The 14,107-nt window shown below is 39.4% G+C and overlaps 1 protein-coding gene across 5 annotated transcripts in view; it reads right to left on the bottom strand.

The window, feature by feature from the left end:
- The window catches only part of Apoo (apolipoprotein O), a 51,869-nt gene that overhangs the window by 34,244 nt on the left and 3,518 nt on the right, over positions 1-14,107 (bottom strand). For all 5 annotated transcript variants that reach the window (XM_052732763.1, XM_052732773.1, XM_052732783.1 and 2 more), the window contains 2 exons: positions 3,255-3,362; positions 852-971 (listed from right to left, as the gene is read on the bottom strand). In XM_052732763.1, the coding sequence (XP_052588723.1) occupies positions 852-971; positions 3,255-3,362 (228 nt within the window). Of the gene's footprint in view, positions 1-851; positions 972-3,254; positions 3,363-14,107 lie in introns of those variants that run through there.

The following is a 14,107-nucleotide window of genomic DNA, read 5'->3' as shown; positions in this document are numbered from 1 at the left end:
TGCCTGTGTGTGAGTGCAAGTTTGGGTACAGGTATTCACACATGTGTGCACATGTTGTGAGGAAGTCAAAAGTCACCCTTGGGTGTCATTCCTCGGCAGCCAGCTACCTTGTTTATTAAGATGGATGTCTCAGTAGGACCTTGGTGTTGATTAGGCTGGCCAGTGAGCACCAGGGATCTAGCAAACTCTGTTACCCTAGCACTGGGACTGCAGTATATGCCACCATGCCTACCTTTTAGTGGGTACTGGGGACCGACCCCAGGTCCTCACTAATAACTGAGCCCTCTCTCCATCCCAACATCACAATTTTGATAGACATTTTTATGTTTGATTCATTTCCTTCCAGTAGTATTCCATGTTTTCCCTGATACATACAACAGCTTTATACTAACAAACCAACAAGGTAATCCTTTGCCCTCTGCTCTCCAGTCAAGGCGCCACAACCTTTCTGGTGGGAGGGAAATCCCCCTTGCTGCCACCATGATACCAGATTTCACTGCATCTGCTCTCTGGTTAGCATTTAAGAACACTTATAAGTCAGACGCTCTTAACTTTGGACTCTTTATTACACCTTTTTCTAAAACATGAAGTCAGGGCTGGGCCTGATGGCTTACAGCTGTAATTCCAGCACCTATGCTGGTCAATGAGGCAGGAAGATCACCAGCCAGTCTGAGGACAATGTAGTCAATTCCAGGCCAACCCTACAGAGTGAGATCCTAAGAAACTAAAATAAATCAATAAATAAACAGTCATTAATAAATAAATAGTAATTAATAAATAAATTATGAAACTAAAAATTCAAACATACAACCAATAGAGACTTTTCACTATTAACTCTTAAGTAGATGTACCTGACACCAACTTGTATATGGCTCACACTGATGTCGGAGTTGTGAGATGTTTTCTTCAAGTTGAGTCCTTGGCTCCTCCACATATTTAGATTGATTCTCAGGAACTGAGTAGAGTGAAAGCTACACGTATTAAAACAAAAAGAAAAGCATATACTATGAGACCATGTAACATATGATCAATTTTGTAGGTTAATATTGCTAATAATTTGTAAATACCAGTTACCTTAAGGGTTGTATGCAACCTCTAACTTTCCTTCAGATGATCTGTGTGCCTTGCTTCCTCAATAAGGTCAAGGCCAAGAGGGCAGGACTACACAGTGTCCTGGCTTCTCCCTATCTACTCTATCCACTGTTTTGTTTTGGGAGTGTGGAGTAACTACTGAACCTAGGGCCTCAAGCAAGCAAGGCCAGCACCTCCAGTCCGCTGATCCACTTTACAGATTGGAACCTGGTGTCTGACCTCAAACTATTCTACTATGCTAAAGGGTAAATGGAGGAGGTTTACTTGCGGGGAGGGCACAAGTCATGGCGCATGTGTGGCGGCGGTCTGAAAACAACTTTCTGAGAGTCAGTTTTCTCCTACCATGTGGGTCTCAGGGATCGAACTAAGTCATCAGGCTTGGCAGCAAGTGCTTTTATCACTGAGCCATATTACCAGCCCTTGAATTTTGTTTTGTTTTTAAGAAAAAAAGCTGAGAGGAATTGAAGAATAATTGATTACATGGATCAAATATCAGAATGCTACTGATCAAAGCAGGTGAACAAATTCATTGTCTACCTAGAAAAGGGCCTTCTCAGTAGACACTACTAGCCACCTCTTCCCGTCGACAATGCTACTGTTCTAAAGCCTGAGAGGAGAGGAAGGGAAAAAGGAAGCTTACTGGCTTTATGTAAACACCATTCAAGTAACCTTGCCTGGCCACTAGGGGCACCTGTACATCATTTTATTCCAAGGCAACAGAAATTGAAGAAAATAAAAAATCCAAATAATTACTGGGAGGTACAGACCAAAAAAAAAGAATATAAATGATGAAGAAAAGATGTCTTATTTCACTGATCTATTATATACTAATATTTATTTAAGCTTCTTTGAAAGAAAAATAAGAAAAGTTTTCTTAGCTTGCTGAGCAGTGCAGAATCAGGCAGGCCACTCTGAAAAGTGAGCTGTACAGAGCCCCACAGCTGGATAGTGGGCAGAGAGTGAGAGATGTTGGGACACACAGTCCTAATGGCATGTCTTCACCAAGCCCTGCCCTCGGCTCTGGGAAGTATACAGAAGAGGAGAGCTGGAAGAACCAGAGGGGATGGAGGACAGTGAAAACAGTGTCTTTCAGACACAAGAGGACTGGAGCACATATGAAGCCAGCATGCACAGGGCCTGCACAGGTTCAAGCTAGACAGGGTCCCAGTGCTGAGAGGGGAAAGTAGACGCAGGCTACTATCCCTAACCAAGAAGCTATCTCCAATTGACTACTTCTTGCAAAGGAAAAATTAGTTCTCTCCAGTGGAGTCTCACTGGGGATATTAAACACATTTAAGAACAGGTCCCACCAGGCGGCGGTAGCATACACCTTTAATCCCAGCACTCAGGACACAAAGCCAGGCAGATCTCTATGAGTTCGAGGCCAGCCTGGTCTACAGAGCAAGATCCAAGACAGGCACCAAAACTACAGAGAAATGCTGTCTCAAACAAAACAAAAAGAACAGGTCCCATACCTAGCAGTAAATGGCCAACACAAAATGAGTTCAATGGTATTTTTGTAGACTTTTGTCCCATATTGCTTTGTTTGGGCATTTTATTTTCTTACTGGCCTTTTTCTGTATATTATAGTTTCCAATTTTGTTTTTATGGAGAGAGAAATGTTTCTTGTGGTTTTTGTTTTTTTTTTAAATTATGATTTGTTTGGTTTTTCTGTCTGTCTACTGTTTTCTAAAGAAAGAGAAGTGTAGAGTTGGGTGGGTGGACAGGTGAAAAGGATCTAGGAGGAGTTGGGGTGGGAAAACAGTGATCAAAATACACTGTATGAAAAAAATTTCTCGAATTAAAAAAATAGGTATGTACTAAGAAAAAGGAAAAGTGAGCCGTGTTTAAAATCCACTGGGATATAGTAAGCTCTCCACTAAAAACTAAATCTATGAGCTATTTCTTAATTATGCTCCTAGGTAAATTCCACTACCATCTGTGGAAAAAACAGAGTTCAGCAATTTCCAATAGATAAAACAAATAAACTATCAGGAAATGTATATGTCTTCCTTTCGAATATTTTCAAAGTGTGCTAAGGGTATACGTTAGTATCCATCCAGTACCTCAAAGAGTAAAACTAAATCTTGATACGTAATTTATAAAAATTCTCCTAACTAAATCAGATGTTCACTCTGTACCATACAGTATCAGCACATTACCTCATCAACCTTCATGTAATTCTTGTAAGGTGAGTCCTTTTTGGGTGCTGCATAGACTCTGAAGGTGAGCAGGCTCAGGCTGGCTGGCCCCACACATCTCTGAATTACCTGAAATGCAAAGGCAATCTTAAATCTTTTCTCCATGCCACAAAGCAAGTACGACGAGGTCAGTAGGCCGATACCCTCAGCCATTCCCACCCAGAAAAGCTTAGTGCCCTTTCTGAAAAGTAAATGCATTTCAGAAATTCTGAGGATGTCAAAATACAAGCATGTGTTCTGGATGAGTTCAAATTTCAAAACTTCATCTTAATTTCTCAAAGATAAAATTCCAAAGCCTTCAATTGAAAAATTTAAAAAGACATAGCTAGGCAAATTGATACCAATCTATATACGAAAGATATATAAATCTCTGAAAAACATCCAACTCTAACTCACCATTCCTTCCTCACACCCACCTTTCTTTCTCTACATTGTGTCTCAGGAATGGTGACAATCTCATCAGAAACTCTGAGATCATTTGAAATTCACTCTCAGAATACAATAGATCAATATTAACTATAATCATTGTGCTGTGTACTAGATCTTTCCAACTGTATCTTCCTAAAATTTTGTATTCTTTGACTGATAACCTTCCTCAATTCAAATCCCAGCCACTGGTTGCTACCATTCTATCTGCTTCTATCAGTTCAGTATTTTTAGATTACATTGAAATAAGAGTACAATATGAAATAATGAACAATTACCTCCATTTAGACACACTATAATATATGCATACTTCAAAACATCGCGCATGTGTGTGTGTGTGTGTGTGTGTGTGTGTGTGTGTGTGTATTACATGCCTTTCTGCCCATTTAAGATTAAAATAAGCAGCTGGTGGTGGTGCATACCTTTAACCCCAGCACTCAGGAAGCAGAGGCAGGCGGATCTCTATAAGTTCGAGGCCAGCCTAGCCTATAGAGTGAGTTCCAGGACAGCCAGGGCTACAAAGTGAAAACCTGTCTCAAAAAAAAAATTACAATTAAATCCCAAGGTCATCTTCCCGACCACCATCAATCCTTTTGGTCACTGAGTTCTGGTAATTATGCCTATTAAATGATCTCACTTCTACCTGCTCTTCTTTATTCCTCCCGTGCAGTCCTTCCTTGAGCCCTCATTTCTTTCCTGGATTGTTTTTAGCAGCAACCTAAATGGCTGCCTAGCCATCTATGGATTCAAATCACCACAGGAGAAACTATAACGATTAATCTAAACTATATCCCTGATTAGATTCTTTCTATCCTTACTTGAGATTTTTTATTTATTACCTAGGACTTTTATGTGAACCAAAGATTTGCTATAACCAGCCACGACCACTTTCCCTATCCTCACTCTGACTCTGGTCACAAAACATAAACTTTCTGTATTTTTCTCGTGCTGTTTTCCAGCTACCTGGGTTCGCTGATTGCTAAGAATGCTTTGTCTTTTTCCAGAGAACTACCTTTTTAAAAGCAGGGAGGAGTCATGCTTTTACTTTATGTTTTTTCTGTCCATGTATTTATGCCTATCAAGTTCGGCCCTAGCAGGTTGGAATCCCTCTGAGAATGAGGTGTGTCTTATTCCTATTTCTACTGCTACAGCTGGGCCTAGCACAAAAGAGATGTTCAACAACTGCTCATTCATTGCCTGTTATGATACACAGGGAATAGAAGAGAGAAGAGTGAAGGATATCGTTTTATCTAGGTAGCCATGTTTTAGCATCTTAGAAATCATAATACTAAGATTTGCAGTAACTATAATACAAAAGACTAAGCCACTTGGTAATACAAATCCTTACTACAAGAATTCAGCTGCTTGGAACTCTCAAAGTAAGAACTCTAATATATTAATTTGTCAGAGGTTTTGAAGATAGCTAAATAAGGCCCAAACTGAGACAGAAAACTAAAAATTGGCTGAAACAAAAGCTGAATTGCCATCTCAGCTCTGCAAGCCCCAGGAGGACTGTCAGAGTTCCCTTGCCCATATGGCTAAATCTTTCTCTCTGGTGTGATTCTATTCTCCAGCACAATTTCTCTAATACGATACATTCTCTAGTGTAGATCCTCTTTCAACTTTTTTTTTTTTTTTTTTTTGGTTTTTCGAGACAGGGTTTCTCTGTGTAGCTTTGCGCCTTTCCTGGAACTCGCTTTGGAGACCAGGCTGGCCTCGAACTCACAGAGATCCGCCTGGCTCTGCCTCCCGAGTGCTGGGATTAAAGGCGTGCGCCACCACCGCCCGGCCCTCTTTCAACTTTTATTTCAGAGCCCATCAGGGACTTAATAGTCAGAGGAAACTAAGCAACTGCACCAGTATTTGCTTAGATGGGGCCCCACTAAATGCTGGAAAGGTGTAGGATGCCATTATTCACAAAGAAAACAAAAAACAAACAAAAAGTCAAAGGCCATCCTCCTCCCTTTGCCAATCAAGTAGCTGGGATTACAGGCATATGCCACCATAGCTGGTGGCTGCCATTATCTTAAATACCTTGTCGTTTCTTTGTCTCTCCCTTCTGAAGCTTGACAAGGACTTATGATTACAAAACCAATCCAGCCTGGTAAGCAGGATTTTACGTGATAACAATTAGAAGAAGCCAACTAGAACTTGATTTTCAAATCGATGTTTCATGCACACCTGCTAGATGTCAGACACAATAAAGTAGATATGGTCCCTGGCTGAAAAAGCTTCTGAAAAACTTCAGTTACTCAAAAAACCCAGGCAGCCAAGTATGCAGACTTCTTGAGTACAAGGTCAAACCTTGGGCTACAGAGTGAGATCAAGACCAGCCTAGGCCTCATAGCCAGGCCCTGTCTCAAACAAAAACCAAGTAAGACTCAGGCATAGACTAATTCTTCAGCTCTAGCCACAAGAGTCGATTCCTGGCAGTTAGCCAAGACAATAAATCTGGCACGGCCATAAACATTCAGATCATAATGGGTACACAGAAAGCTAAACTGCTTTTGCTGCTTTGCAAGTTAAAGAGTACCACCCAGAATTCTGCAGCTTGGGGACCACATTACTATCCCAGTAAAATTGCTTTAAAAACAAATGTAAAACTCAAGTTAATTAAGATGCTTCCAAATCCCCAAACCCCTGACAACTTGCCCTCTAATTCTATGGAGTATCCAGTGGATAGTCTCTTCATTTTTAAGGAGGAGGCCCGTGCTGGCCGGTTTTATGTCAACTTGACACAAGCTACAGCCATTTGAGAGATGGGAACCTCAACTGAGAAAATGTTACCATAAGATCAGGCTGCAGTTTAGCGTGTGGGGCATTTTCTTAATTAGTGATTATTGTGGGAGGGCCCAGCCCATTGTGAGTGGTGCCACCCCTGGGCTCTCCAAGAAAGCAGGCTGAGTACACTATGGAGAACAAACCAGTAAGCAGCACCCCTCCATGGCCACTGCATCAGCTCCTGCCTCCAGGTTCCTGCCCTGGCTTCCTTCAGTTATGAACTACAGTGTGAAAGCATAAGGCCTTTCCTCCCCAACTTGCTTTTGGTCGCGGTGTTTCAGCACAACAATGATAGCCCTAAGACAAGGTCCTTTATTTATTTTCCCAGAAGTACATACCTTTCATCTTACTAGGCTTTCCATTTAGATTATGTAGCTTTCCTTTTCAATTAAAGGTGTTTTGTGTGCCTATGGACATGCAGGGTTTCAGAATCATCAGAAGACTATTTGAAAAGCAGATTCCATCACTTTCCTCTAAAAAGTCTGACTCAGTAGATCTAAAGGAACCCAATAACGTATTCCCACCACAAGGCAAGTTTCAAAAATCACCATTCTACAAAATGCTTAGGGAACAGATACTCACCATAAGCTGAATAATCAAGTGCACTTATTTTTAAGAACATTTTAAAGACAATAAACTGAAATGAAAATTGTCTAAAACATTAAAAACAATAGCATGATTAATTTATACTCCAGAATATCCTCCCATCTTAATCAAGGTACAACTAATATTCTCCTCTTCCTTCTCCTCCTTTCCTTGAGGAGGGGTACTAGGGATTAAACCTAGGGGCTTGTGCATGCTAGGCAAGTGCTCTATACCACTTGAGCTACATCCCCAGCCCTGACACTCCACTCTTAATCCTCAACTATTACCTTAACCTTCTATCAGCCTTCTATCTCCCTCCATGAACAAATGTGGCTTTTGATTTTTAAAGATGTATTTCTCTGTTGTGTTGGCGGGAGTTACAGGTGCTTGTGAGTCACCTGATGTGGGCTCTGGGAACCAAACTCTGATCTTCTGAAAGAACAGCAGGTGCTTTCACTGCTGAACTTCTCTCCAGCACTTTTTTCTTTTCTTTGTTCTTCTTTTCTCTTTTTTAACAATTTCTGGACTTTTGTTTTATGGTTATGGTGGTACCGAGACTAGAACTCAGGCCCTTAGGCATGCTAGGCAAACTCTGTACCAGTAAGCTACATCCTAGACTATAATTTTAGTTTTTGAGACAGAGTCTTAGTAACCCAGCCTAGCTTTGAACTTGATATTTAGCCAGAGATGACCCTTAACTTCTGATCCTCATCTCTACCTGTTGGAATTATATGTGTGATCCACCATGCCCCGTTTATAAGAATCTAGGAGCCGGGCGGTGGTGGCGCACGCCTTTAATCCCAGCACTCGGGAGGCAGAGCCAGGCGGATCTCTGTGAGTTCGAGGCCAGCCTGGTCTCCAAAGCGAGTTCCAGGAAAGGCGCAAAGCTACACAGAGAAACCCTGTCTCTGAAAAACCAAAAAAAAAAAAAAAAAAAGAATCTAGGGCTTTGCACATAAGAGGCAAAGTACTCAACCAACTGGATTTTATTCCAAGTCCCTAAATGTATTTTAAAATAGACAATAATCACAAAAGTATGTACATTTTTAATTTAATAAAGCCACCCAACAGACTGATGTTTAGAGTCAGTGTTACTGGGAATGGCCTCTGGAAAGAGCAGTAACAAAAGAAACCAATGGTTTAAAACATGGGATGATTTTTTGAACACACCACAATCTTTGCAGCTATAGCCACAGACGCTACATGGGATCCCATTTAACAGCTGCTACTTTTGTAATATTAAAAATCGTTTCAATCAAGTTCCTTTTAATATCAAAGTCAGAATTTCAACTATAACCTAATCAAAGTAATTTGGTTGCAAAAACTGTATGACCAAATCTATAATGCTTTATGTTTATTTTCAAGAGTCTTCCTACCTCGCCCAAATTGGCCTTGAACTCTCCATCCTCCTGCCTCTAGATCCTGAGCGCTGAGATTTTGAGCATGTACCATCATACCTGGCTCTAATGCTTTAATTACTGCATTCTAGCTATTATATCACTTGGCTGACTGTCATATAACCTGTACACTAAAATGTGAAGCTCTTTCCAACGTTATATAAAATCATTTTAAATCCCTGTGGGAAATAAATGTTACTTGAACATTTTTAAAGTAAATGTCATTTAAAATTAGATATTCTTATACTTACAAAAAGAGGTATAACCACGTTTTCCCTCAAAATGTTATACTGATTATTCAATTATTCATCTTTTCCAATAGCTTCCATTCTCAAAGCATTTATTCATTTGAAAGAGAATGCTCCTATGACTGAGGGTATAATGTAGCTCAGTGGTAGGGTACCACTGTGTCTAGAATGCTTCAAGACCCTGGGTTTCATCTTCCATACCATGCACACTAAAAACCTTTACTTTTGACTCTCCAGTTGTTTATGAAGTAAAACTCCAAAATGGGGGAGCTGAACAGACGGCTCAGTGACTAAGAGCACTGGATGCTCTTCCAGAGGACCCAGGTTCCATTCCCAGCACCCACACGGCAGCTCACAACTGTCTGTAACTAGTTTCAAGGATCTAATGACCTCTCCTGGTCTCTATGGGCACCAGGCACACACATAGTACACAGACATGCAAACAGGCAAAAACACTCATACAATTTTTAAAATGTGAAATGGATTTTTTTTAAGTCTATGAAAACTGACCACACTTTCAAGGTTATTCTTGTTCTAAATAATTAACATAAAACCAAAAGTTTAGATATGTGAAATTTTTAAGCTAAAACAAACTGATGAAAACATTCAACAATTTGGTCCAAATAACACTACATAGGTGTCCATAGGAACATTACTAATAATTTCTTGTAAACTGAATTAAAAGTAAAGAGAAACATTTCAAATTCACTCACAAGTCTAGAAGCATCAAAATAGACTACCTTTCCCTATAACAGACACTCAATGGGTATCTCCATGTTACACAGCCTCCCCAGCTTTGTATGCAAACAGTCAAATGTTCCACCACTGAGCTACACCTCTAACCCTTACCCAGCGTTTCTATGATGGGCACACATCCAACACAACAGAGGCTTGCTCTGGGTAAGGGGTGAAAGGGAGGTAGACAATGGAAGTGTGACCACTATCTGTACCATTTGGACTTTTTAAATGAAACAATATTTCAGTATTGGTTATAAACTTATTTTAAAAATAGGTATTTTCTAAGAAGTAACCTTGATAAATCATATGTAGCCAGAATTTATTGTTACCATTTACATAGCATATTAAAAAATGAAATTCACTTTTCATATGCAATCACAGCTTCCATTTCTAAATGCCTCTGGATCAAAATTTAAGACTATAAGAAATTCATTTTCTGTATATTGAAAATAAGAACAAGAAAGCAGAGCTGGAGAGATGATGGCTTAGTGGTCAAGAGCACTAATTGCTCTTCCACAAGACCCAGGTTCGATTTCCAGAACCCTTATGGCAGCTCACAACTGTCTGTAACTCCAGCTCCAGGGCACTGGATGCCCTCTTCAGGTTTCCACAAGCACCAGGCACACACAATGTACACACACACATCGAAGCAATCACTCTAACACATAAAATAATAAATAAATCCTTTTTAAAAAGAAAAAGAACAAAAGCCTACTGTAAAATGACATTTGGTTTTAAAAGTAGGGGAGGTAGACTGTAGAATAATTTCATTGATATTTTTAAAAGGTCATACCAAGGGTATACATAGGTATGCTCAGAAAAGTGTCTGCAAAGATGCTACCTGTGGTTGCCTAGGAGTGGGGCTATTAAAGGTGATTCTTAAGTAGTATCTGTATGTCTTGAAGTTTGTGAGGTGAATATTGATTTGTTTACAACACACAAAGGAATAAAACTAGCTGGCTCCTGAAGATTTTCGAAAAACTATACCACAAAGTATGAAGATCCTTCCAAATGAAGGAAAATAATTTTTTATAAATGCATTAATCAGCACACACATGGTGCACCTATCTACATGCAGGCAAAATACTCATACGCATAAAATAATATAAATAAATCTAAAAAAAAAATAAATGTTCAAGGACAGTCACGGCTATTCAGCAAGTCTGAAGCCAGCCTATTTGAGACCCTGCCTAAACAAAAAAAAAAGAAAGAAACAAGAAGAAAAACTACTTCCTGCTATTGCAAACAGAACTATTTATGAGAAGCTTTCAATTCTGTAGTTTTGTGCCAAAGTAGCTGATATTTCCTAGTTCTTCTGTATCTACTATAAAGACTATAATCTTAAAAGATAAGCAAAGAAAAAATGAGGCTTGAAAAAAAGATTAGTATCTTTTCCTCACAGAAAACCATTTTATTTTTTTCTGGGGTCAAGGGGCAAATATCACTACAAAATTACGCCAATAAAGCAAAGAAAATACATTTCTTCTGCAATTGTTTCATTTTTTTAAATCCTGTAAAAATAGCTATCTGATTTTGTCAAATATACATAGAAAAGTAACAAACTTGTGTAATAAACAGGAAGGAAATCTCCTGGCCAAAGAGTGTGATTATTGTTCATTGAGGCAGGTTTGGAGTCACAGACTTGGAACACACACGACACGTAATTTACTGGGCTCCAAATGTATTCTGAACTTCCTCATCCAGATAGAAATTGATTGCAGAATGCCCAAAACTCCAAAAAGGCCTCTCTCCCTCCATCCTCTGCCCTCTCTGAATGCCATCCTAAGATCCGCTCAACCTTTTCTAAACTAAGGAAATATAGGAAGGAAAAATTGCAGAGGAATATTCATTTACTTCAAGTAATGCACTTATATAACTAAAAAACACATTATTTAATAGGAAGCACTATCTTATCAATGTGAAATATTTATAAACCTAGGTTTCATCTCCCAAATGCAGCACCATCTACACAGAACAGAACTCTGAACTCTGAGATCGTCTTTCAGCCTCATCGAAGCTACTTTTTTGTGCTTTAAAGAAAACTGAAAATTTAAGCAAAAACCATGTCTAAGATTCAATTAGTTGATGACAATCTGGATTTATGGTAAAAAAAAAATCTTTGCTTAAAAAGGAATAAAGACAAGATAAATAATATTCGGGCTATATTCAGCAACCTGAACAGATCCTAAAAACAAGCTCAGAGGCAATATTTCTCAGGTGCCATAAGTCACGATACACAGTGTAGGAGAGCTGCTAGAGTCCTTGTATCCCTCTTTGCTTCCTTACCTTCCTTACCTTCCTAATCTAGGTCATAATACGAGAATGTGAAAAGTGATTCATTGAGCAGCACAGAAGAATACAGGTTGCTATTTCACAAAGACTGACATTTGTGGAATGGGGAAAAAGATCCTTTGCTAGGTCCATTAAAAGACTGCTCAATATGAATAGACATATCTGAAATACAATCCACTGAGTAGTCCTCCCAAATAAGACATCTAACATGACCGTCTGAATCTCTCTAGCACCCACAGAGGGCTCCTCATCTTCACAAAACCAACGCCCCCCCCCCCCACAAAAAAAAATCCTTAGGTGGGAACTAGTATGGGCTCTGAATAAAACATAGTGCATTACTCCTGAGTGTTTTGGCTAAGGTCAATTATAAATTATACTACATTGCTTCAAGGATTCTCAAAAGAAGTCTTAAGACAAGTAACCACTTCAAATCAATTTTTTAAAAAATTCACTCATCATATAAGTATACTAATGCATAATTGTACCATAAAATACACCTTAACATTCAGTTAGAGCATATTAAAAACTCAACCCTTGTTCTAAAATCTTCCTTCTCCAAGTCTTAGTATACAGGGAACACAAAAGCCACATTAAGAAACTAGCACTGACCAGGCAGTGGTGGCACAAACAAAAAAAGTAGCACTGCTGAAGTTTCCTAACAAAACAAACATAAACTAGGGGAAAACTTAGCAAAAGTTCCACAACATTTTCTTTAAGATTATGTTAGTACCTCTCTTGTAATGTGGAGTTGTTCAAGGTCTTAACATTGCACGCAATTCTCCACTGACTTCTTTTGTTTTGTTTGTTTGTTTGTTTTGGTTTTATTTTGGTTTTTTTGGGTTTTTGTTTTGTTTTTGTTTTTTGAGACAGGGTCTTTCCATATAGTCCTGGCTGTCCTGGAACCTACCATGCAGACCAAGCTGGCATCTGACTCAGAGATCCACCTGCCTCTGCCTTCTGAGTGCTGAGATAAAAGACAAGCGCCACCATATCAGCTCCTCCACAGTGTTTGTGTGAGGATTTTCTTCTCTGTTTGGAAAACCCATTCAGGGCCAGAAAGATGGCTCAGCAGTTAGGAACACTGGCGGCTCTTGCAGAAGTTCAATTCCCAACAACCACATAGTGGATCACAACCATTTATTTTATTTATTTATTTTTGTTTTTGTTTTTTTCAAGGCGGGTTTGTGTAGCTTTGGAGCCTGTCCTGGAACTCTAGACCAGACTGGCCTGATCCACTTGCCTCTGCCTCCCGAGTGCTGGGATTAAAGGCATGTGCCACCACCACCCAGCTCTCACAACCACTTATAATGGGATCTGATACTCTCTTCTGCCAAGCAGGCACATGCAAATAGAGTATTCATATACATACACAAATAAATCATAAAAAGAAAGAAAGAAAACCTTTTCAACCTTGGCTGGTTAACATCAAAGGTCTGAGCAAACATGTTCTTTATAAAGTCTGATACCCACTGCTGGTGTTCTATGTGTTCTATGTTAGTTCTCAAAGTTTCACAAATGCTCCACAAACTGGCTGCCTAGACTCCACCTTTGGAGATTCTGATGTCCATGGTCTAGAGTCCACACTGGTCATGGAAACTTCCGTAAGCTTCACGGATGACTCAAACATGCAGTCTAGGTCGAGGCCCACTTCATTATAATGTACTTACTTTATCTGTACCAATAATCACATGTGAGATTGAAACCAAAGTTTCACAATTCCCTAGATCACTGGATTCCACCTAACAAATAAATCTTGGGGACTAGAGAGATGAACAAGCAGTTAACAGTGCTTCCTGCTCTTCTATAGGACCCACATGAAGCAGCTTACAACTACCTCTAACTCCAGCTCTAAGGGATCCAGAGCCCTCTTCAGGCCTCCAATGGTGCCAGCATACACATGGCATTCACTCCCACACACACACACAAGTGAAAAAAATAAAAATAATTGTTTTTTAAAGTAAAACTGAACTATGTGAAGGGCCCTAGAAATTATATCTTAAAGAACTGTGATGCCTGGCTAGATTTAGGAACTCTCTTCTAGATAAGAACTGAGTCATTTCACTTGTATTCCACAGAATATTAACTAACTATGCCAGGCCATAGCCAGTGATAAATAAAATCTGTGAAATGAAGAAACTCAAGTATCGCACATGAGAACTGGATTTATGTATTCAGTATTCAAACTTCCTGCTACAACACAAAGAAAAACTGCTTCCAACAACAGAATACAAATACTGGCACACTTTTCAAATGTGATTTTTTTTAAATCCATAATGCTCCCTACTGCCCTGATCATGAATAACCAAATAAAAGCAATGGTCACAGGGCTGGAGAAATGGCTCGGCGG

Source organism: Peromyscus californicus, unplaced genomic scaffold, assembly GCF_007827085.1.
Source record: "Peromyscus californicus insignis strain IS unplaced genomic scaffold, ASM782708v3 Scaffold_10__1_contigs__length_136768540, whole genome shotgun sequence".
In the NCBI taxonomy this organism is placed as follows: Eukaryota; Metazoa; Chordata; class Mammalia; order Rodentia; family Cricetidae; genus Peromyscus; species Peromyscus californicus.
Note: the sequence above shows the minus strand (reverse complement) of the source record. Positions and strands in the feature narration are given on the sequence as shown.